The sequence below is a fragment of the Neopelma chrysocephalum genome, unplaced genomic scaffold, assembly GCF_003984885.1.
Source record: "Neopelma chrysocephalum unplaced genomic scaffold, ASM398488v2 Primary Assembly neopelma1_23, whole genome shotgun sequence".
NCBI classification, from domain to species: Eukaryota; Metazoa; Chordata; class Aves; order Passeriformes; family Pipridae; genus Neopelma; species Neopelma chrysocephalum.
Window position 1 is genome coordinate 37,801,421 of NW_020897691.1, and position 25,311 is coordinate 37,826,731.

Below are 25,311 nucleotides of genomic sequence, written 5' to 3' on the forward strand. Positions count from 1 at the left end.
TGTGAGTACCTACCAATCTAATGATAGACAAAATACAAGAAAAAACAAGATCCAAAGTTTACTGAAGTCTTTATGCCACAAATTTCTCTGGGGATTTAAAAGTGGAAAAATCAATATCAATTTTTATCTTTCTTCTATACTTTTTGCTAACAATTTTTTATGCCTGTGTGAAGAATGTACAGAGGAAAAAAACAGAGTGAAAGAGCTGAATGTTTTTAGTTCTACTTAGTACCGCATTCCATTTCTGACAACAATCTGTATTTCTCCCAATCTTGAAAACAAAATATTTTTTATCTCTAAAGAAGACTTTTCTTGTAGCCTAACAAATGCCATGAGCTCCAAGGTTTTAACTGTTTTGATGGTATTATCTTTTCTGAAAAGAAACATAGCCTATCTCCTGTGAGAATGCTCACACCAATGAACTTCGTGTATGAGCCAAAGACAGGACTGATAATTGACTTGACTTCATTCACTGCGAAAGACAAGTTTGACCAATTGCTTGTAGGCAGTTGAACACGACATTTTAGACATGGAAGTGCATCAGACAGATATATTAGGGTTTCCTTATCTTATGAAGGGAACTCTGCTGACTGCATTCAGTGAACAAATACCTTAAAAGCTGTAAATGGTAAATTGGGAATCTTACTCTTTTCCTGAGATGTCTGTTTTTTCCTTGACACCAAGGAAATTAATAAAATTTGAAAGCATTGATGATACTGGTCATCGTGGAGCTAATTTTACTACTTGCAGCTAATTTTACTCACTTAAAAGCTTTTCATTTGAGACCTAGTCTTACTACAGGTGTCTTACAGACACCTCAGAAGGTGTTTCATCCTAGTTCAATACCCATTTCTAAACTAGATGGAATTAATTACCATCTAGAGGTGCTTATTCTCCGTGTCAGTCAATATAGGCATGGAGTGTAGCAATACAACTGGAAAAGCACATCGTTCAAGTAGGAATTTCTCAGGAAATTTCTAAAAAGCTCATAGGATCAAGATGAGATTTTTTCAGATGATGAAGCCTGTTATAGTCTACTGAAAAGAAAAACTCCTAGCCATTTATGCAGTCCTCAAACCAGCTGGGTGGATCCTGAGTTTAAGCCAGCCTCTGAAAGTGATACTGAACTTTGTGACCATCGACACTGACCACCGAGATCATGTCACCCCTACCTGAATTGCTTTTTGGCCTCCACTGGATTTTCTTTCCTCGAATTTTTATACAGTCATCAATTTAGGGAGTTGTTGACTGTCAGGAGATCTTTTCCTTGAAGACTTCATGCTGCAGCGGAAAGAATAGGGCTACAAAGCTGTAAATGCCCATCGATGCGTCCTGTCTGTTTGGGAAACGAGGCTGCGCGGGCGGGATGACCCGGCAAAGGCGGCTTCAAAAGGCAGCACTTTTTTTTTTTTTTTTTCTTCTCCAAAACCCGCAACAAGCAGATGTTTAAAGACCCGCTTTCCCCGGGTTTTGCCAACGCCCCCAGCTACTTCGCTCCCCCGGTAAGCGGGCACTCCGAGGTACACGGCCCGCCCCCGGATCCGCCCCCGCGCATGCGCATAGCCGCCCGTGGTGGCGGCGGCCTGGCGGCCCTGGGGCTGCCTCCGTCGCGATGGGCTGAGGGGAGGCGGTGGCAGCGGGGGGTGTCTGCGGTTCCGGGTTGGGCGCTCCGAGGATGGAGAGAGCCATGGAGCAGCTCAACCGGCTGACGAGGTCCCTGCGCCGCGCCCGGACCGTGGAGCTGCCGGACGGTAGGAGAGGGGCCCTGACGTGGCGGTTCGTCTCAGCTCCGCGGCGGCCTCCGCGCCCGGCTCGGCCGGGGTGAGCTGAGGCCACTGGGAAGAATGGGAACGGGCTTCCTCCCACCACCTCTGAGAGGCTGTTTTTATTTGTGGTGGTAATAACAACAGCGGCTTCCCCGTCCCCTTCCTTCCTTCCTTCCTTCTCTCCCCCGGTGCACAGGGTGCAGAGGGTCCTTGCCGGCTGCTGCCGCCCCCGGGCCCGGGCGAGCGGGTGCTCGGGAGTGCTCGCCACCCTTTTCGTCTGGTTTTAAATCCTTCGTTGGGTGTTTCCTCGATGGCAGACTAGCGATGACAAATCTTTGTTTTTTAACAGTGCTGAATTTTGTTTGAAAAGGTATTATAGATGTCACCTATCACAGCCTAATTTTTGGCTCTAGACTACTTACCGTGGGTGCTAGTCCCCAGTATCGGGATGGATTTGAAAATACAGTTTAAGGCTCTTATGGGAAGTGATTTAGTGTTCGAGGCAGGTCCAGCTGTTGGGGAGGGCTAACTCTGTAAAACTTTTGGATGTGTAAAATTTCTGACTGACAGATATGCAAAATTCCATGACACACATTCTTGTGAGTCATGTGCTGTCATTGTACTTTGTTCAGAGTTTAGTTTTATGGATGGGTCTTTGGCTGCCTGTTTCCTAGCTTTCATCTCTGGTCGTAGAGGAGAGGGCGTTATGTTCTGTTCTCTCTGTGCATTCCCTGTTCGGACTTCCTGTTGTCCTCCTGCACTGAGCTGCTACACCCTTCACTTATTGTCACCTGTCACAGTTTAGGTGTTTGCTAGTGCAGTTGCTCATACATTTCACAAAATTGACAAGCAAGCTTCAGATGGCTTTTGCTGCTGCTTGTAAGCCTTTGAATGGCAGCAGTGAAAACTGATGTAATACTCTTAAGCTCAGACTTACAGAAATAATGGAGTAGCACCATTTTAATTGAAGATGGTAATACAAATAATGCTTTCTACAACCTATGTCAGTTGGAGCTGCTTTAAATTTACTCCAGTACTAGTGTAGGCGAATTGATTCCGATTTTAATCGTCCTGTCTTGGACATGATTATCTTACATTTCAGAGGTAATTGTGTCTATGGTGGTGGCAGTGTAAGTGCAAGCCCTGAGACTTCTGAAACCAGTACTTCTGTTGTCTTGTACTGCAGAAGGAATGTCAGTTCTGTGCATTCTCTAGGAATTGCAGTCGGACTGATATAAGGACATAAATGGGTTTAAGATACTGAAGTTTCAAATTGCATTCCAATAAGGCCTCTGTTCAATGGCCATCAAACTTTGGGTCAGTCTTAAATCATTTTGTATCTTCTTTCCTGACCGTGGTGTTCCTTAGGCTTGTGCAGGTCTGCCCAAACTCTTCTTGAGAAGCAGGTTTGGGTTATAGTATTTTGCTCCAAGCACGTACTGACAGGATCATCCTAGAATATTCCACACCAGTCTAGTATGGTATGTAGTTTTGTGGCTTTTTGTGTGCTGTGTCTGGACTCTTGTATTATGATTTCCCCCCAGACTCCTCTACATTTGAATAGCTTTAATGTAAAAGATACATAATTTACTCCTCCCTCCTTAAAGTAAGAGTTATGGTACTCTCTTAGGAAATGGAGATGTATGTTTGAACTTTCTTATGCTGAAGAAGGCGCTAAATCTAGGTATTAAACTTCCTTTGCATGTGCCATAGCCATTAGGGTATTATGTGAACAGTGCTGACACTTCTTTAAGGTTGTGATCTCTGCCAAATTCATGACAATATCTCTGGTGAAATGAAGAAATAAGAGTGTCATGTCAGGGCAGGATTCTAGATGATGAATTTCCAGTGATTTTTTTTTTCTTTTGTTTAAAGCAAGTCTTAACACCTGAGTTCAGTGCCAGTGAATATCCTGAGCTGACCTTGCAAATAGAAAATAGTATAATTTTTTTATCACTCTTCTGAAGTGTCCTTCAGCAGCTGTTTTCTGGACACTTGAGAGCTTGACACAGATTTCTGGATTGTACTGTTAAGGCTCGGTGCCTGAAAACTAGGTCTTGCAACCCAAAGCTCTGACTGCATATTGTGTGCCTTTTTTTGTCTTTAGATATTCAAAACTGGAAACTCAAGCAAGTTAGATAACAAATAAGTTCTGTAAGTGCATGAGGCGTATAATGCTTTTTCTCTACCTGCTGTCATGTAGCTTAAGTCAATAGGAGTTTGTTTATTAGTAGGGCCAATATTCACCAAAAATAGCCACAAAAGCTCCTTAGTCCCACATCCTTTTAATTATTTCTGTACAGAAAAACTGGGAAAATCTGCATGTGCTCCTCAGTGTAATGTCTGTTAATAGAGTAGCAAATGGCTTAGTTTTGTAACTGTATCCTAAACACCTTTTATGGCCCACGTAATATTTAACTATTATTAAATTTAAATATTTAATATTTAACTATTATCTTTTTCTAGATCACTATACCTGAATTACAGTTAAATTTAATTAGGATCAAGTATTAAGCTCTTCATTTAAGCATGTTGGTATTTTTAAGTTTTGGGGTTTTTTTTTCCCTCTTTAATAGGGCATGATTGTGAAAATATATGTAAGGATGTCATGCCTAAATTTAGATGATGTTCTCAAGTTCTGTTTTTTTATTTCATTTTGGAAGTTTTATCTTTCTGCCAAGAGATCTGTGAAACAGCTAAAAGAAGATTTTTCTTTTTTTAAACTTGTGTATACTGGGAGCTAATCATGGATACATTTTTTAAAAGTCATCAAATATTTTTCACAATTGATATCTTTATGTAGCATCTGTTTAATTGTATTTCAGGACTCTCTCCCTCCCTCCCAGCAGTCAAATTCTAGTGGTGTGTGGTGGGGATGGAGATATCTGATGCTCACAGAACTCTGCCATAAGGAACAATGTGTAGAGAGTTCAAAGTCTTGAACTTAGTAATGGTTAGAGTGACTCTCTACAGCTTTTAATTGTGATTTGGTGTTTTGAGAGTTTTGTGTCTCTTGCACCGTATGATTGCTGTAAGCAACATTGACTTTTTTAAATTTATTTTTAAATTTTTATAACAGATGGAATGTAATTTAAATTTGAATATGACTTACTTGTGTTCAGCATTCAAAGGTAATAACAGATTAGCATTGCTTCTTTCTTTCGTTAGCTATGGACAGGCTGCTTCCAAATAGCAGAGAGCAGCACTAATCTTGGAGCATTGTAGAATGCTAATAGTGAACAGCACAGCTGCAGCATCATAAGTTTATTTGATTCCACTTGATAACTCTGAAGAATCTGTGTTTAATATTCAGTAAATGTCACCTTACCTATCTAGTGGAAGTAGTGCATGTACGGAGGCACGGTATGTAAAAGGCACGAGATGCTATACTTGTTTAATTCTTCCTGTTCCGATTGCTTAGTAACTTTGGTATTTGGGTTAATGAAGGTGGTGAGGAAAAACCTCAAAATAAAAGTTTTATGAGAACAGTCCTTTGTTTCTATATCCTGAATCCATATACCTGGGTTCTCAGAAAGCACAACCCCTCATGTCATAAGTTGGCATCTGTGTGAACAATCTGTGGAGATTGTACTCCCAACAATGGGTAGTTTGCTTGAAGGGAAAAAAAAATAATTATATATAATAAATTTAATAACTATTACACATTAATATTATTTATAATTATTATACATGAAAGCCTTTTAAATTATGTCAAATGAATTCTTTAAAAATAGTATTTTACTTCTGGAAGTCTGTAAGCAACCAAACAGGCTCATCACATCCATGCATGAGCTGGTATGTGCAGCAGTGGTAATGACAGAGACTGTATAGGTGAATGTCAGTCTTTTCCCACCACTGATGTGAATCTTTGTGCTCTGGCTTTTTTTCATTGCCTTCAAATGTGAAATGTGAAACTGATTAGAGATTAGAAATTGAAATAAAACCTACTGCCTTCAGGTGTTCAAGGATAGAGACAAAAATGAATCGTTATGAAATAATTCAAAGAAATCACTATTACAAACTCATAGTATCAGGACTATGGAATTCAGCTTGGAACACAGTAATTTTCCTTATTTTTAAAATGAACTATTCAAGTGTTATAGTTTTGGTTTTGTTTTTTTTTTTCTTTTTTGTTAATGCACATTTCCTAAAAACTTTGATTTAATTAACAGAGTTGTCAGTTCAAAAAAATTGATGCTCCATTGAAAATTCTGTAATTTTTACTTTGTAAAAGAAAAAAAACCACCCTGAAATTTCATGTATTGAAATTCTGTTGTCTCCTTTATCTAAGTATGATGGCTTTTCCTTTATAATGAAACTTCATATGTGAATGATCTGTATAAAAAGAATGATCTGTTGAACAGTGGACACTTGAAAAGGTAAATAAGTGTTACCAGATAAATTTTTTTATGTAAAAGATTTCTTTATGGTAATGGAGTAATTTAATTTCTTCTCAGATAATGAAACTGCTGTCTATACACTGATGCCGATGGTTATGGCTGACCAGCACAGGTGAGAGCTTCTTTAAATTTACCTTTTTTTTTTTTTTTTAAGGTCTGACAAACCCAGCATGTTTGCTAAAGTTGTAGCTTCTGAATTGCTTAGTTATCTTCTATATCTGAAGTTAGTCACTGACTGTGTGCGTCCCAGCATACTTTTTCCTGAGAAGACTGTTTTGTTTTATGCCGCAAACCGGAGCTGGGATTTGTTTTGTTGATGCACATAGGGAAAATTGCCCGAGGATTAGTACAAAAGTGTTGTTTTGTAACTGTGTCTTAGCTCTGAGTGTGTATTTATTGGCAACATAGAAGCTCTTAGTGTCATCAGATGTCTCAGAAAGACATGGAATAAGAGTTGGACAATGAGATCGCTGCTCATCTGAGAAATCCCAGAAGTATCTGTTTCTCTTGCTCAGTTGTCCTCAAAGCGGTTGGGATTGGAGGCTGCATAATGCCAGCTAAGTGGTGCTACCTTCCAATGAATTTTGCAGGGAAGCAGGTAGTAATTCTTACTGAAATAGTAAACTGTTTATCTAATCAGGATAAATATTTGTTCTGCTGCATAATATTTTGTTGAGATTCTATGTAAGGATTTAAAATTATGTGATTGGACCATTACTGGAAGTTGAAGGGTCCTTCAATTTTTTTGTCCTGTTGGCATATCATGTATTCTTCTACTTCATTATTGTGATTTCACATACCAGTCTTCCCTTTGAACTTTAGCTATGTTTGGGAAGGCTGCTGGATATCTGATTGGGATGTCTGTGGTGAGATAAGGAGGAAAATGGGAATTTATTTTTTTTCAAACAAAGCTATTAAAATGCGTGTTTTCTGTATTTGTAAAGAAGTGATGTGGTTGTCAACTTTAATTCTAACTTTTGAAACAGTTGCCCACTATCACAGTTTTTTTTTTTTTATGTACAAGGAGGAAGTGAAAAGGTGTTGTTAATCAGCAAGTGCTTGAAAACTGTTTGATCTCTTGGTCAGAAATTAGTTGAAAGGAAAAGAAATAGCAATCAAGTAAGAAACAGAGTACTTGTGTACAACTTACAGTATAAACTTTTTGGCTACTGTGAGCTATATTTTAAATTAAAAGTATGTTTCTATTTGAAGGTCTGTCTCAGAGCTGCTATCAAATTCAAAATTTGATGTGAATTATGCCTTTGGACGTGTGAAGAGAAGTTTGCTTCATATTGCAGCAAAGTAAGACTTACTTGAGTCCAGTCCAGAAGTTAACAATGAAAATATTACCACAAATCTAAGGCACCAATGTAAGCTGGAAAACACTTTAGTATCAGTTAACATTTTCTTTTCATACTTCCTTTTGTTGTTGTTCTAGCAATGTGCCCGACTCATTGAGAGGACAGATTTTACATACGATACCAAATGACTTTCCAAATTCTAGTGAAGGAAGTCTTGCTAGATACTTTTTTGCCTTTCTGTGAAGTCTCAAGTCTGTGAATAAATACAGCCATGATATGTATCCTCGGTAGCTGGGTTAATCTTACCTTTGTAGAGTTAGAGAAATCTTGTTTGCAGATGCTGATTGTTTTTGAAGTATTTTAAAACAGTGGGAAGCACTTGGATGTTCATTGGGAAGCAACCATTCCAAAGTACTTCATGTGACCATAACTGCAGGGAATATAACTTGGGTACTCACTTCTAATAAGTTTTTGTATCCTGGATAATGGGCTTAAGTGCAAATTTTATAACCTTGACCGAGTTTATTTATTATTAATGTAGCACTTCAATGGGGATGACTCTGTATTGCCAAGAAACAGGTTAACAACCTAAGTAGAAATGAACCAGATGGTTTCATGAAAGGCCAAGTAAAAACTAACCTTTAAACTAGTGAACAAATGCTCTATATTTGGGTCCCCTTTTAAATATCTTGAAAATTCTTACAATTAAATTGTTGAAAAAAAAGGCAAAAATAAAATAAATAATAATAGTATTGCATAGAAATAGCTGGTATCTGGTCACAATAAAGGTAGAAATTCCAGCTTCCTAAGCAGACTGTTTTAGAAATATCTGTTTCCCAAACATTTAATTTCAGAATTACATATTGCTTATATAAAACTTACTTAAAGCAGTACTTAAAAATGCAAGCAAATTTTTAGCATACACCTTAGAAGTGTATTTGAAAATATACTGTGTTTGTTGATTCTAAACCACAAGAAATTGTGTTACACTTAATTTCTGGGTTGTCTTTTATGTTGACTAGTTGTTGGGTCACAAAGCCATCATTAAGCTGCTGGTTTTGCAACATATTTTACAACTAGTCTTTGGTTTCTTTCTGTTGTTGTGTAGCAGGTCTGACATTGGAAAATTTGTAACAATGCATAAGCTGGTTGTGATGGATAGAAAAATATGCTTATTTTTTCAGTCAACTCTTCCTCTTGTAGAATTCAGGAGCCAAATTACCATATAATGCAGAGTTTCTGTCTTCTTGGTGACCTTGGTTATCCTGAAGAGCTGTCATATTATGAAAAGTAAAAGGGAGTTACAGGTTCAATGTTAATAGCAAAGAAATATTTGTACGAGTTTTAGATATTTAAACTTTTAGATGCAACTTCCAGAAGTGTAACAAAACCGAAAATACTGGAATTGTTATTTAAGAGAAAATATTAATTGATTAAAGATGAGGGATGGAGAGAAAACAGTAAGCAAAACTTTTAAAACAGTTTATAGTTACAGAGTTACCAGTCTTAAAGATTCACTGTTGGATTTTAAAGCCATTAAAATCACGTAGAAGGCTAGCGTCTGTTAATTACAACAAGTTATAATCAGTCAGTTCTCACTTCATTTAAGTGACTCTCCTTTAGCTTTGTGTAACTTGAACTATGAGGGTGTAAAACAATTTTATGTTAAGATTTTCCACTGAGTGTAATCTGTACATGGTATTGCTGTTGTCTTTATGTCAATACAGATTTATTTTGTAAATATCCTTGTTACAGTTTTCCCCTTTCTTATTTTGTTCTTAGCTGTGGATCAGTTGAATGCCTTGTTCTATTATTAAAAAAAGGAGCAAATCCAAACTATCAGGACATTTCAGGATGTACTCCTCTCCATTTAGCAGCAAGGAATGGGTAAGAAAAAAGCTTTTAAAACTCTTAAAAGATTTTGTGCATAATGCACTTAAGCTGGCAGGTTCTGTAATATTTTTGTGTGGTTCAAACAAAATACTTTGGTTTTCACTTTATAAAATGGGGATGATACACTTATAGAGAAGATGGAGGTTTAAATCCATACTTTGAGTATTCAGAAAATATTTTTTTATAAATGGCAAGTCATGTCTGGAATACCAATTTCAGTGCTAGACATTTTAGTGTTTTCTGTTAAGCAGGGGCATAATGATTCTTACAACAGTGATTGAACGAGGGATGTGTTCTCCTTCCAGTTAGCTGAGAAGAAATGATTTTGGAGGTCTTGGAAGGGTTCAGAGACTTCAGATTTTTCTCAGATAGTGTCTCCAAGGAAAGTTTTACTACAAGTAAAGGAATATAAAGTTTGCTTGCACAATATTAGGAGAGGGTGAAAAAAACCCAACCAAACCAGTGAGCATGTACCTTTTTAAGATCCTATTTCTTGAACTGTAGTATGTGAGAATATGCAGCTGTAATGTTGCCTTTCTTTTTAAAGCATGTATGTGTTACAATAACTGAATTGTATCACAGCTGGTACTTCAAATGAGGAGGAGAGAATGTTTAGTGGCTTCTAGTTATGTGGGAAGACAATTTGTAGGAGAAGAAAGAAGCAGCCAAGTGGTACCTGATGAAATGCAGAAATACACACAGGAGACAGTTATGTGGAAATGAGGTATAAGAAAGGTGTGAGAGGTACCAAATAAAAAGGAAAAGTAAGAATTCTTAAGGGTAAAGCACTTAAAGCATTAAAGAACATTAAAAGATCAAAACATGAATTAGGAAGACATACCTCTACTTTCATTAAGATGGTAATTGCACTTGCCAAAGATTTGCATAGTGTTACAATGACTGTTTCATTAAGTAATGATTTAGTGGTGTACTGTAAACACGTTCACTGAAGTGTAGAGATGGTGGCGAACTTCATGGACTTCTCTTAGCTAAACTCTGGCTTCTTGTCTTGAAAGTGTAGTTCATGCAGAGCTGAAGCTATTAAAGTAGTGGTTAAGTACTTCTGGACTTTCCACAAAAACGGCTATGGTTTTAGTCCTGTGCTGCTGTATGCTACTTTTGCACTGTAGGAGTCTCTACCATGATGATCCACTTCTCTTCTTGACATGCATAGTACTGTACTCCTTATAAAGTGAAACTTAGCTGCTATGCTTTGCACGATGATGAACTAGAGTGAGCAGAGCTCTAAGAAGGTATTTAGTCTTTGTAAGTGATTTTCCCTGGCTGGGTTTTAATGTATTGTTTTGCTTATAGCCAGAAGAAATGTATGAGCAAGCTGCTGGAATACAGTGCAGATGTCAACATTTGTAATAACGAAGGCCTGACTGCAGTAAGTGCTATTAATTATCATGATGTTCTTAAAAGGCATGAAGAGTTTGAAGATGCTAATTTTTTAAGTGTTTGTCATCTTACATGTAAAACAAAACTGCTGAGTGTCCAGTACCCTCAAGGATCAAATGATGTGATCAAAATATGGATATGATAGTATTCAAAACTTCTCTTTGTGAAAGTGTTGACAATAATACAGTCAGGTTTAAAATCATATTTATGAAATACTTGTATCATTGCTAAAGAAAACATGTATATCATAATTTTGTACTTAGATTCATTGGTTGGCTGTCAATGGACGAACAGAATTGCTTCATGATCTTGTTCAACATGTCAGTAATGTAGATGTTGAAGATGCAATGGGACAAACAGCCCTTCATGTAGCTTGTCAAAACGGACACAAGACAGTAAGTTTTGAAATTGTATGAGCACAATGGATTTTTTAAGAACTTGGTAATGCCTCAAAGTTGTTGTGGTTTTTTTATAAACTTCAGACTAGTAATGCACATGATAATGGTTAGAAGGGTGAAGAATGCTGTTGTTTGTCTTAGTATCAACTGCATACACTTCCATGGGAACAGCTTACTTATTCTTGTGGAGATGATGGATCTCAGTGTTTATGGGAGTTTAGGTGACTTACTATTCAGCTGTTCTGCACTACTATTATTGGCTTGTTGATAGTAAGTTTTTATGTAATGTTAAATGTTTGAAAATGTTCTTCCTTAGTTTTTGGAATGTGTTTAATTCATAATTGTGCCACCTATTATATGCTTTTGAAATCTAAAATGATCATAATGTACTGCGAGTGAAAAATGAACAAGGAGTTGTGTCAGTTAAATATTTAACATTTGAAGTACACAAGTTCAAATAAACTCTTCTATTATTGGTATGTGTGAATAATTTTTACACCTGGCCTTGCATTAGAGCTGACTATTTATATAAAGAGTACCATTCTGGATGCTTTACTTGAACTGCATTAGAGCCATATGGAGTTATACAGGTTGTCTCCAGAACTATTTACTTCAAAAAAAAAAAAAATCATTCTACCCAGATCCTTTCTGTAGTCATTGTTAGCACTCGATTTTGGGAGACCAAATTCTGAAAAACTGTTATCTATAGACTTACCAACTTATGTGACTGGAATATAACAAAAGTATGTTTGAGAGTCTGCTCAGTGTTTTCGTGTTTTAGAATTTGCTTACATATTTCTTCTAGCCTAGTTTGAGTTTGAAACTTCAGCTAGTGATAAGGCTGTGTATGGTTTACTTCTCTAAAAAGTGTCATTTTTATTTTTAAATAGCTTGTATATCCAGGAATCTTTGGTATTAGCTGAAATTCAATAAAAGATATTGTTATTAAAGTAGGAAGTTCAAAGGAAGCTTTATGAGCTCTGATAGCCATGATTTTCCATTTCATGTTTAGGAATTTTGGTCTTGAGGTTCATTACAGAAAATTAAATCCTTCAGCGTAATTAACACGCATGGTATTAAATAGTTTTCCATTTCTGTTTTCCTAATGCTGGTATTTTCTTCTCTTCTAGACGGTGCAGTGTTTGCTAGACAGCGGTGCAGATATAAACAGGCCGAATGTTTCTGGGGCAACTCCGCTTTATTTTGCTTGCAGGTTGTATATTCTTAACTTTTGAATACTGTGCTAAAGGTGAAATAATTTTTTCCCCTTTTGCAATAACAATGACTAGAAGGCACAAAATTTAAAAAACATAAAAGCTAACTTTTATTTAATCTTGCCTCATGTTTGAATGTAATTTGGTGTCTTATCTACTTATCTTAGTACTGCAGGCTTATATACCTCTTTCTAACAGACATGTTAAACACACAGCTGTGCATATTCTGGCATGAGTTATAAATCAATGACTGCTGAACTATTTTCTGAAAAATGAGTTGTACCAACTTAGGTTATTTTGAGTACACTAAAACCACAGTCTTTATAAGGCAAGTTTGTCTGTGCTTTAATATACATTACGGTATTACAGTGTACACAAAATGGGCATATATGCCTTAAAGTTACAATGTTGAATTAAAATTATATTGTTGTTTTGATTGGTTCCATTTTATTCACAGTTTAGTTTAATTTCAAAACTAATCACATATGATAAATGACCTTCTGTTCTAATGAGAACACTTCCGCTGTTTCGTAGAACATTTGCAATGTTTATAATCCCTGTGCTTTGGATACAGGTTAAATAGTTTGCTTAAGATTAAATGTTAATAAAAACAAAAGGAGAAATGGACTGACCTATTGACCTGCCAAGACTTGTGTTCTAGGAGCTGTGGTCTCTGGAGATAGTGTATGTTGATGCTTGGCAGTTGAGAAGGAGAAAATAAATAGCTGTTATCCTTGGTGCTTGGTTTAGGGCCTGGTATTGGCACCTGCTTTAAAAGAAGTAGCCAGCTTGCCTCAGCTTAAAGGTTTTTGGTAAGAAGGGAATGTGTTGAAAGTACGGCAGTGACGTTGTTTTAGAAGTTAACAGTTGGAGCAGCTGGCAGGGTACAATGAACAGGGTGTGTACTACAATGAACCTTGGAAGAAGGGTTGTAGACCACTGATGATAGAGAGAGCAGGATGTGAGGATGTGGTAGCAGTGGCTGGTGATAGCTGGAGAAAGGGTATCAGTATTCAAATTTTTTAAGTCTGAAACACCTATTTTGTCAAGATGTTGGGTTGTGCACTTAGCATAGAGAATAACAGCGAAGATGGTGCAAGTAGGTCGTTAGTCTTAGCTCCTTTCTGACTCTGAATGTTTGTTTGCACTGGGACAAAGTCTGGTACTTTAGGTTAACCTGTTGATATCCTGGGCTGGAAGGACAGGAATAATAACTCATCTGGGAGCTACTGAGAGATCAGTGAAGCTACCTCTTGTCCGTCAGCTGTTGATTGTCACTTTTCTTGTGCCCTTTCTGAACTGATAGTGTAGGCAGCCTTGGTGTGTTCCAGGATGGCAAATACTCGTGCATTTGTGTAAAGAGTGTACTGCAAACTAGCTTGAAATATAAAACTTTACTGAAAAAACTTGCATATGTAACCTTAATTGCTGTGTGTTTTGTATCAGTCTTTCATTTCACCCCTTAGATGCTTCTGTATTACATTTGGCAATATGTGCACCGTATACTGGTGAAGGCAATAGTCAACTAGTCTTTCAATGTGTTTTTAATGAAGTAAACATCTGATCATTGCTACCCAATTTCTCATTTTCATCGGAAGAAAGGATTTGGGAAAGTGTTGAGAGATATAAATAACCTTTGGTTTTATTTTCTAGTCAATGGTGGCATGTTGGAATAGTTGTTTGTGAAATTCTTGATTCAAGGAAACTAAGTGTCCTATACAACCTATAAATAGATGAGTGAGACTGTGAAATAGACTTTGAATGCAAAAGTAAAACTCAACACATTTAAAGGCCAGGCAAAACATTTACAGGTGTTGGTTAAAAGAAATCAGAGCCATTAGAGTGATATATTGAATTCTTGTGCAAAAAAAAAAAAAAAAGATTTTTTTATCAATAAAAAAGTGTTACTAATGTGTTTTGATGGTTAGAGCACAATTAGATTATTTTTCCCCAAATCTGGTAGAAGTCAGCAAAGAACTCAGTGAACAGAACCCAGAACCTTCTCTGTGAAGTAAATTAGGGTATGAATTGAGGAAGAGCTGTCTTTTTGCAGGAAATGAAGCTCATAGATATTGAGGCTAGACTAAGATGAATAATTTCTGAATGAAGAGGGTGACTCTGGCTTGATAAATGGGCCTTACCTAATTTTGCACTGTTCTTTTGCAGTGGCTTTGACAGGTAGTAGATGAATCTGAGGCATTATTTTCCATCCTGTGTTCTGCTCAGTTTCATAACTACTTGTTTTCTTCTAGCTTATGTTGATTTTGTTTGTTAGGTGCAGATTTATGACTGATGGGGCATAAATGCTGTATTAACTGTGTTCTCGTCTTTTGAATAGCCATGGTCAGAGAGACACTGCACAAATTCTTTTGATGAGAGGAGCCAAATATTTACCAGACAAGAATGGTGTGACTCCACTGGATCTCTGTGTACAGGTATGAAGTTAACAACACTCTTTTTATGTGAACTTCTATGACTTACTAAGGTGTCACCTGATCAGTGTTACGATTTCAGTTTTTAAGGCCTCTGAAAGACGGTTGTCCTTTGGCAAAACAAGGGCAAAAACCATTTTTTCTGTCACTAAATTGATCCTGCAGGCAGGTTCATGATTTGCACCCTTTGCATAAGTCTAATGCAAGAATTGACCTAATGAGAAAGAATTTACAGAACTCCACTTGGCTAGAAAGTTTGGGAATGCTTGGTATAATGCTAATAGACTAGGTGCTTAAATGTTTACAAGCAAGAGGTAAAAGCAAGCAGAAAGGACTGATTTTTTTTTTTTTTTAATTTCAACTAATAGATTTTCATTTCTCTTGAAGAGATATTACTAATAAATACAAACAAAACTTACATGATGCAGACTACTACTTTTCAAAGGTATGACTATATCTGGACAAGGAACAAAAGTCTTACGCATTTTCAGCTAACCCAGCCTTTTCAACTGCAAAACTCAGTCTTTCTTGTGTGATACCAAATACTGTTTGTACTACCTGCTAAAGTGTTTTTTCTTGATTTGTGGACACTTGCATGTTTTTCTGTAGAATCAGTTGAAGGTCAGTGTGTAAATAACACAAATGAATGGAAACTTTTGAACCTTTGCTAGTAATCAGCAGATTAGAATACTGAACTGAAGGCTGAAAAAATCACTGGACTTAGTGGACACCACACTACCTTGGTGCGTGTTATTAGTTTGTCAGGATAAAGCTAAAGTTTTCTGGTTTTTTTTTCTGTATTTTCAGATTATTTCAAGCTCAAGTTATTTAATTTCTGAAGATTGCTTATGTGCCTAAGACTTGCGACTGAAGTAGTTGTATGTATGTGCTAGAGTGCTGTCTCCAGTACCAGTGGGACATTTTTGGAATGTTTAACACTGGAAGATTTATATCATAGACTATCTGTGGAAGGCCTTGATCAAGTTAGGTTACTTACAGCATTTCTTTTTGGATATAAGAAATCCTAGTAAGTCCTCAGCTCTAGTCACTCAGAAGTGACTGATCACTATTCTGTTTCACAACTGACTTGATTGTGAAGCTCAGATTTTTTTTTCTCTCTATTATGGCAAAATGACTTACCATTACTGTAAAAGCACATGAAGTCTAGTCAGTTTCAAGGCTTTCTGCAGCCACAGACCTGTGAGACAGTATATGGCAGGGCAGGTTTAGATTAGATATTAGGACAAATTTCTTCAAGGGAAGGTTTGTAAAGCATTGGAGAAGACTTCCCAGGGAAGTGGTGGAGTCACCATCCCTGAAAGTGTTCAAAAAATGTGTGGATATGGCACTTGAAGACATGGCTTACTGGCACATGTCAGTGGTGCTAGGTTGATGGCTGGACTTGATCTTATGGGTATTTTCCAACCTAAATGATTCTATGATTCTATACCAATGTGTAGTTAATGGTACTATTCTTATTTTTTGTGATTAGCGTTTTCAATTTCTGCTTCAGTCTGCAGTTTTGCAATCCTTGTGGCACCACTTTATACATAAGTTCTGTTAACTTTTTTTAGGTGTGAGTAGTGACACCTGGTGTTCGCTGTTTTGTAGTGATGATCTTACTCTTTTCAAGATCATGTAGTTTACAAGTTTGTGATGCCAAGTAAGAAGGGAGAAAACAAAATGTTTTCTTTCCTTTTACATCAAGGGTTTTATTTTGTGCTTACAGATTTGTTTTTCATAGTAGATACATGTTTTTAGAAGACTGAAGTAATACGTTCATGTACTTGCCAACGTGGTATTACCTTGATCTTGAAGATTTTACTTCCATTAGTTCTTTGGATTCTGGGTGGTTTTATTTTTTAATACTTGATTTTTTGGTACCAGAAACAATTAAATTAATCTGTTTAATGAATCTGTTATCACTGAGGTAAGTTGTCAACTGTCATTCAAAGAGAAGGAGTCTGTGAAGTTGCAGCATTTAACACATTATATGGTCATCTTTCCAGTGTAGAAGTTGATATGTGTTCAGGTGTTAGGTGTTTGCTTAAAAATGCAGCTGTGTTAAGTAAGAGTTGATGCAGATAAACCACAAATTCAAGTTCTGTTCTTTTCAGAAAACGTTTTTTCTCAGAAGGGTGTGAAGTTAGTCTAAGGCACAAGTGGAATCATACTTTTGTATTGATTTTAAAGTTAAATAATCCTTTCATGAGTTTATCCTATTTCTTCCTATAACAAGTCAGATATGCGCCTTATGAATCTTTAGAAAATGTTTGTTCTGGAGGGCTAGATTCTAGGTGTAATTAAGTAGACACTTCAGCAAGGGGAAGAGAAGTGAAATATTGCACTGTTTTTAATCTTTGGTCATTGTTAGATGAAGTGTTGTTCAACTGTAACTTTGGCTTGGTAAGTAGGAATATGTTTCGAAAAACAGAGAAAAGGGAGTGGATATATGTGAGCCAATATATTGAAAAAAGTTTGATTCTGCCTTCTCCCAAAAGGTTTGTGATATCTAACTTTGGTTATTAAAGTTAAATTTATTTTAGAATAGAATTTCTCCATTCAGCATTAAAAAAAAAAAAGTTTCTTTTAATTAAAATATTTTTTGAACAATTGCTTTTTAGGGTGGTTATGGAGAGACTTGTGAAGTCTTAATACAGTACCATCCTCGACTTTTCCAGACAATAATTCAAATGACGCAGAATGAAGATCTACGGGAAAACATGGTAGTACAGTATTACATGTTTTATAGCTAAGGGATCTGTCTGTAATTGTGGAGGTCTGATTGCTTAATATGAGTGTCATGGTTAGAAGACACTACCAGTAATTGACTGTCAGTGCCACAGTAGTTGACCACTATCTATTTTTCTTTCCCCATGGAAAGTGTCTTTACATTATTTTAAACACAAGAATTTGGGATTAAAAATAGGTTCTGTTTTCAGTTAGTGTTCTAACTTTGCATATTTGGCAAAGTGTTGTAGACGATTGAAAGAGCAGACTTGTTGCTAGCTTCAATACAAAGGTGCTGGTAGAGCATTCTATAGATCCAATTATTTTGTGTAATGGGGCCTGTTTACCTTCATTTAGTCATTATCTGCAGACATCCATTCTAGGATGTGTCTTGAGGCTTAAATCATCTAGAATGAACTTAAACATTCGTAGTATGAGTATTCATACATGATCTGTATGAAGTTGCCTTGTACAATTAGAGTGTAGAAGATTGCAGCTGAAATTTCATTTGATTATTATTTCTATAGATGAAACTAGTCTTTCTTTTTTAATGGTTCTATGCCTTGTTTTTTTTGTTATTGTGGGGTAGTACAACCTAAAGCAAGGAAAAAATTTTTTGTTTCTTTTTTGTGTAGTGGGAAGGAAGCATGGGGTGCTTTTTCCCCTTCCAAATCTAGATAGCTGTGGGTTTTTAATACATTATTTGTTCAAAAATGACTGCAAACAATTTTACAGACTGCAAATTAAAAAAAAAAAAGGATAGATTTAGAAAGGTATTGGCTGCCACTTCGCTGAACTTAGCTTGCTAGATTTTTGGTGTTTTCATTTTCTTTCTAACTCCATCACTTCCACTACGAGACTGAGGATTTATATATAGAAACAATGTTTAATTTTCTGAGACAAGGTTGAGTTTTACAGAGTGAAATGACAGAGGTGAGAATTCTCAAAGTGTATGTTAGATGCATGGGGAAATGATAATAATTATTTAAATTAAAAGAGAAAGTAAAAGAACTGAAACAATGGAACAAAAAACCTGTGTATTGTAGAAATAAAGACAGCGAGAAAAATGAATTTTTCATCTATCTGAGTAATGGTGGAGGTATGTGCAAAAACAAACTCTTAATGAGAGGATATGCAAAACGTTCACAGATTTCACAAATTTCACAGAATATTCTGGGTTGGAAGGGACCCACAAGGATCATAGAGTCCAGCTCTTAAGTGAATGGCCCATATGGGGATTGAACGCATGTACCTTGGTGTTACTATCACCATGCTCTAATTAGATAATATGTGGTATAGTTGTGTGTCACTGCCAAAACGTAATCGTATTTTGAAAATGGTTTTCTGTGGCCAAGTCTGAGCTATTCTGCTCAAAGTTTTGAGTGATGACCAGTTCATATTCTCTGAAAGTGGTGACATGAGGAGACTGGTTATATGTTGAAGTCAGGACTCACAGTTTAAATGTCATAAGTTGTTCTTATGAATTAATAATACATGGTTAAGCATTCAGCGTTCGTAGATTCTGTAATGTTAAATATCTGCAGTACATGCATTGACACTAGAATGTATACCTTTTCAGTAATCTTTGTAAATCATAATGAAATGTTAACTGAGGGTAGATTAGATAGGTTGGACAATATACGTTATTACATTATTATTGCTAGATATTAATGCATGGGTGCTAATGTTCTAAATAATAGAGAAATTATTGTTGATCTGGTACTCCTTGACGCTATGCAGTTCCTTTTGTTTTGATCCTTCAGTTGCGCCAAGTTCTGGAACACTTATCTCAGCAGAGCGAAAGCCAGTATCTTAAAATCCTAACAAGTCTTGCTGAAGTTGCTACAACAAATGGTCACAAACTGCTTAGGTGAGTGTAAGAAGATCAAAAGTAGGTTGATAAACTACCTGGTATTTAGTGCCACTTAGTAGTTTTAATAATCTAACCTATCCGGTGCTCAGCGTGTGCTGGAGTAGATGGACCTCAAATCTGATTTGTAGAGAAGTGCCTGTTGAGATCACTGTCTTCACAAAGACTTCAAGAAAGAAAGCTGATGTCCTTGTATAGCTGCTGGCACCTAGAAGCTTGAGTTGCAGAGAAATGTATTTTTTTACTTGATTGGTTTGGCTGTGTCAGCTCTAGGCAGGGAAGCTTTTTAGACTAAGTATCAAATAATTTTTTTCCCCCCTCCCTCTCCCTTTTTTTTTCCCTTCCACATTTTTAATTTTCTGTGTGCTTTCTTAGTATGCTTGAGGAGAGTTTTGTTACTTCAGACACTTTCTCATGTTTGCTGGTTTTGATTGCCTTCCATGGCTACTAATATAAATGAGACCAAAAATTTAATCTACCAGTGTGCTGTCTCAGCAGCACAAGCAGCGGTTACTTTGGGAGACACATAGAATAGGTAAGCATATTTATCTAGTATGCTGTCCTAGTTTTTTTGGCGTCTGTTTGAGGGAAACACCTGATCTGTAATTTGTTGAAACACCAGTAACATTTTATTGTTTTCAAAAGCTAACAGATCTAACCTAAATGCTTTACTAGAAACTAAGAGAATCTTTACTGAAAGAGTTCGAGTCTGAAAGCATGAGTGGAAGTTCCTTACTAACATGTTCTGGATGACTTCTTAGAAAGAGGTTTAAGAGTGTTATGTAACCAGAGAAGCCTGTCAGTGTAGGTTGTAGAGGAATATGACTGAAAGTTTCTTTTTAACTGGGGCCAGGGGGCGAGAAGCCCATCAGTTAGATGGAGAATAAATAATATATTCTTACTTGTAGGTGCCTTTTCTTCCCCATGAGTCATGTTACATTTGGATGGAGCTTGTAGATAGCAGGTCAGAACTCCTAAATGATGCTAGGAAGTTCATTACACCATTAGCAGAGTCTTATTCTGATGGGTGTTTGCTTTGATGAATTAGTGCAAAAGTCTTAAACCCTTTAAATGTTTGGGATTAAAGTGCATAGACATGTTAATGACATTTTGTTTCTGCAGAGATGACTTTTTGAAGGACTTCAGCTGTTGTTGAGCTTCACTGTGTATCAGCTTAACTTGTAGCATATTCCTTTTTGTCTGCAGACTTCCTTAGAGCCAATAGATCTCCCACAAATAATTTGGGATAAAGTGTAAAACCATTATGCAGGAAAGGGCTTCAAACTTGTTCTCTATAGGTACGTTGTCAAAAGTTGTGGTAGATGGATTAGATCATATGAGACAGTATTTGTTTCTGTTTGTGTCTTCAGAGGTAAATTAAACTAATTGTTGTCTTGATTTGATTTATTACTGTTACTGCTCCTCTCTATTGAGCTCCCTTAGTATGGCTGCAGAAACAATATCTATGTGCCTATACTGTCTCTCAGTTTGAGCTGCTGTGTATTCTTGTATTGCTGCATGCAGGCCTAGCAGTGGCTGAAGACAAGATGGAAGTGTTGCATTGCATTGGATGAGGAGTCATTTCTAGAGATGCCTGTAGAGTGTCCTGTGGACTTTTACTGGCCCACTTCTATTTGGTACTTTGTAATATGTCACAACAGAATTGTAATACAAAAAGAAAATAATTCCAAGACACAGTTTCAAAAAAGCTGTGTCTCTGTTCTCTCCAGTTCTGTTTCCTGTCAGAAGCAGCGAATTTCTACTTTAAGAAAGTATTTCTCAATTGCTTTATTATACAGAATGAGGATTAAGGTGGTACTTGGTGAATATAGGTACTCTGAGCTTGGGCCTCTTTCCTCTGTCTCCTTCTTCTGACAAAAGTATGTAAAATGTACTCTGTACCTGAAAACCTCCAATAATGATATTTTTGCATGGCTGAACTAGTCTCATCACTGTTTGTTTCCTGGAATCTAACCTGCAGTCCATTGGTTTTGGATTTGTCTTTATTTAGTTCAAAAGTGTCTAAAGTTTGTTTTTTGTAACACTTCTAGCAAGTAGCCAGGGGTGCCACTAAGCTTCTGCTTGAGGACTTCTGCCGTGAGTACCAGCAAGGACCCTGTTCAGTTAGAATTACCTTCATCGTGTACTTCCTCTTTCCAAGAAATAATTGAAGTGTGACATGATTGGGTCTTGCTGGTGCAGGTTAGGCCTAGCTGAATGTTCACAAACATTCCGGTAAAAGCTTCAGTAAGCTATTAAAACACTTTAAGGTTTTTATATATATGTGGGTCCTTTTCCTGGAGACCAGACTTAAGTGGAAATTTCATTAGGAAAACACTGCTGCTGAGGGATGATAGACTGCAACTGAAACTTTAGTTGGTTTTTTCTTTTCCTTCTTAAGTTATCTTCTTGAGTTAGGTTCTTGTATTCACAGATTCTTTGGGTATATAAGCAAAGGTTTCATAAATGCTAATTTGTGGCTGTGACCAGAGCTTCTGGTAATTCAATTACAGATCACTAGTCAGAGGATTTTCTTTACCTGGTTAGAAACTTAACATTCCCACTGTTGCACTCCTTACTCTTTGTGTTCCTTTCTTATACTGATTTACTGAAAACTTTGCTGGTTAAAGTATAGATTGTGACAACAAAGCCATATTTGTTAGTTTAGTAAAATTCTTAGTGTATTGCTTTTTAAAATTAACAACTCACTGGCAGTCATTAAAATGTAGTGCTGAAAACAAGTCTCTTGCTTTTACCGATGACGTTGGGTAAATAGGTCATGATAAGTGTTAGAACTAGCTACGTTTTGGGTTTGTGAATTAACAGGTTATTAATTGCATCAGAGGTTTACAGCATCCTCTAAGACGTCAGTTTTCTGGTGTTTACTGATTTTATGGTTAGAAAGCATGCTTTTAAGTTGCAAGTACTTTAAGGATAGATTTGAGTATATGCTCACTTTTGTAATATTTATAAATTAGTAGATTTTGATAGAAAAATAATTTCTTGCAGACATAAAACTTTTAGTGTGTTTATTGGATAGATAAATAACATAGTGGTGCTTTTGTTTAGTGTCTTTTAGGTGAATGTTTTTCTTGAGTAGAAATAGTGGCATCTTTATCATCCTGATCCCTTAGTGGATTGAGGTAGTTAAGGGGCATTTAGAATAACAGCTGGTGAGGATGGGCTGTGGCACCATATCTGATTAGTCACTATGCTTTTACCATTGGATGCTCTCTTTTCTGAATTGAAAACCATTGTCATCTGGATATCCCAACTTGTTTCATACGCTGAGATCCTTACTGTAGTAAATTGAATTTCCTGCTGGCAGTTCATAAGAAGTGTACGTGTGTGTAAAAACAAATGAAGTGTTTTGCAAGATCTGGAATTTGCTGTTTTAACTACTAGTTAAAATTGTGTGTACATGTTAGTAAAATTATAGTGCTTATATTTGACTTTTGGGGCTGGTGCAGGAAATAGAAGTTAAAATTCACTAGGGTTTAAAGCTTAAGGGTTTTTTTCAGCATGTGTATCAGACTCTAGTATACTATGAGATTGCTTACTCCTTAATATACTAAATTGTTCCATCTAGGAAAAGAAACTTAAACATTCCATTTTTTTCCCCCAGCTTGTCAAGTAATTATGAAGCTCAAATGAAGAGTCTCTTAAGGATCGTGAGGATATTTTGCCATGTCTTTCGCATTGGCCCATCCTCTCCCAGTAATGGAAATGACATGGGCTACAATGGAAATAAAACTCCAAGAAGTCAGGTGTTCAAGGTCAGAAAAGTATATGATGTTGTTAGGAAGATAGACGTTAAAGAGATGAATTTCACAAAGCATGCATTCATTAATCAGACATCTCATGAACAGGACGTAAGTTTGGTTGATGTCCCTATCCCTTCTTAAGTTAAACCTACCTCTTTTCTTCTGTTTTATTATTTTTTGCCCACCACATTCATTTAACCCCTGATGCATATCTCATCTTATGATCTCTGTTTATTTCTTATTTAATAGATTGTTTATTAGATGTTGAAAGTTTAGTTACCCAACTGATTTTCATAGACTTTGTTTTTATTTCTATTTAAGAGTGTAGTAATCTCTAAATGTGGTAATATTAATATAGTAGACTATAGTAATGCAATTTCAGATCAATAGTTGGAGATTCACTGCAAGTTCTGATCCTTCAGTTTTATTCAGCTTCACAAGACAAATGGAAACAATTGAAATCTTGATCTGTGTGGTGTTTTCACTGTGACTATGAAGTCTTTTCGCAAGTTGTTCTTGGATTTTATTATTACGTGCTTTGAAACATATCAATTTACTACTGCCCTTGCAAGGTTATTGATTTATAACTGTTTTCAAACACGTGCTTTAGGTGATCGCCGTTTAGTTGTTTAATTTCTGAAAGTGTCTGTTTTTTTTATGTTTGTTGGTGTTGCACTCTGGATTTAAGCTATAAGCTGCCCAGAGCAGTTACATTTTTATTTAAGACTTTTTAAAAGCCTTTTGGTTTGTTATAACCTCTAATTAGCATCCGGAGAAAGAGTTGCACACTCTTCTCTAAGAGAAATTTTTTTTAATTTAGTGAGGAAAATAAGATATTTTGACAAAAGGTTTTTACAAGAGTAAAATACAACCAAGAAAAAGCATTTCACTAAAACATTCAGCACAAAGACCCATTCCAGAAGAAACACCCACTAAAAACAATCAATATACTAGCTTTAGTAAAATACAATTCATTGGTTTAAGTTACCCACAAGAGAAGAAAAAAAAGTAAAAGAAGAAAACAGATTGAAAGAGTAAAGAAAGAGGGAAGTAGAGAGGGGAAAGAAAAATGGTCATATGGTGCAGGCAGCAGGAAAGAGAGAGAGAAAAGGAAAAAATAGTTACCAACAAGATCTGATGGTTCTCATGGTGACCAAGGCTTTTTAATTCCACATAATTTCAGAATTTACTATGAAACAAACAAAACCATTCAATTGCAATTTGCAAAGGAAATGGTATTTCAGCAGAATCACTCATCTGCGTGCCCAAACTACTTTGTATGCTGAAAGAATTGTTTCTCAATTTAATGTGGAGTTAAGTCTTGTGCAGTAAACTTACACTACACAACTGCCACAGTTGTCCCAGAAAATATCAATAATTTTTAACTGTGTGAAAACCGCATCTAGGTTTTTAATAAATAAGCAAAATGTATACTACTGTTGCGTTAGCTAACATTTCAGGATGATTTAAAAGTTATTCTTGCAATTATTATAATTTATTTATTTAGAAGTGTTAAAACCTTCATTAGGGCCACTGTGCCTCCATGATATTTGAAAGATTGATTTCAATTTCAAACTCAAAAATATAAAACTGCTGATGAGAACTTGTTTGGGCACACAGATCTGGCAATGCTAAGGTAATCAACAGTTGTGGCTGTTAGTCTGTTCTTTCCTGAATTTACAGTGACTGGGAAGTGGGAGATCACACCTAGTGCTGAGTGAGTTGGGTGACTTCCAGTTCTCTCTTATTCCTGCCTTTCCTTTTCCTTTTTTGTCCTTTCCTTGAAAATATGGTTGTGATTGTCTCTTTTGCCTTTTGGGAGGAGGGAAAAAACCCCACTATATCTTTAGATTATTGCAATGGTTTGCAAGCTACTTGAAGACCTGACAGTTGTATGTCTTCATTGGTACCAGTTCTTGCATGTGTGACATGCAGGTTAGTGACAAAGAATTCCTTTTCTAGTTTTTGTTTTATTTGCATTTTCTTGAATATAGATAGTCTAACTGGTTAGTACGGACTATTAAGGAAACCATAGAGGTTGTTGCTACAAAATGGGTGTTAAATCTGTGTTAAAGAAGTTAACATGGAACTTCAAGATTTTAAATTTGAGATCTGTATTGAAAATTTTAGAAGTCAATAGCT

The 25,311-nt window shown here is 36.3% G+C and overlaps 1 protein-coding gene across 5 annotated transcripts in view; it reads left to right on the forward strand.

Annotated features, from left to right (window-relative positions):
- Window positions 1–1,577: 1,577 nt before the first annotated feature.
- Window positions 1,578–25,311, forward strand: part of HACE1 (HECT domain and ankyrin repeat containing E3 ubiquitin protein ligase 1) — a 51,237-nt gene continuing 27,503 nt past the window's right edge. For 2 of the 5 annotated variants that reach the window (XM_027694163.1, XM_027694191.1), the window contains exons 1-11: window positions 1,578–1,751; window positions 6,224–6,278; window positions 7,379–7,468; window positions 9,250–9,354; window positions 10,675–10,750; window positions 11,025–11,156; window positions 12,290–12,372; window positions 14,712–14,808; window positions 17,430–17,531; window positions 19,299–19,405; window positions 23,031–23,277. In XM_027694163.1, the coding sequence (XP_027549964.1) occupies window positions 1,676–1,751; window positions 6,224–6,278; window positions 7,379–7,468; window positions 9,250–9,354; window positions 10,675–10,750; window positions 11,025–11,156; window positions 12,290–12,372; window positions 14,712–14,808; window positions 17,430–17,531; window positions 19,299–19,405; window positions 23,031–23,277 (1,170 nt within the window). In that variant the 5' untranslated portion in view covers window positions 1,578–1,675. Of the gene's footprint in view, window positions 1,822–6,223; window positions 6,279–7,378; window positions 7,537–9,249; window positions 9,355–10,674; window positions 10,751–11,024; window positions 11,157–12,289; window positions 12,373–14,711; window positions 14,809–17,429; window positions 17,532–19,298; window positions 19,406–23,030; window positions 23,278–25,311 lie in introns of those variants that run through there. The other 3 variants (XM_027694172.1, XM_027694182.1, XM_027694197.1) reach the window with 3 other exon arrangements.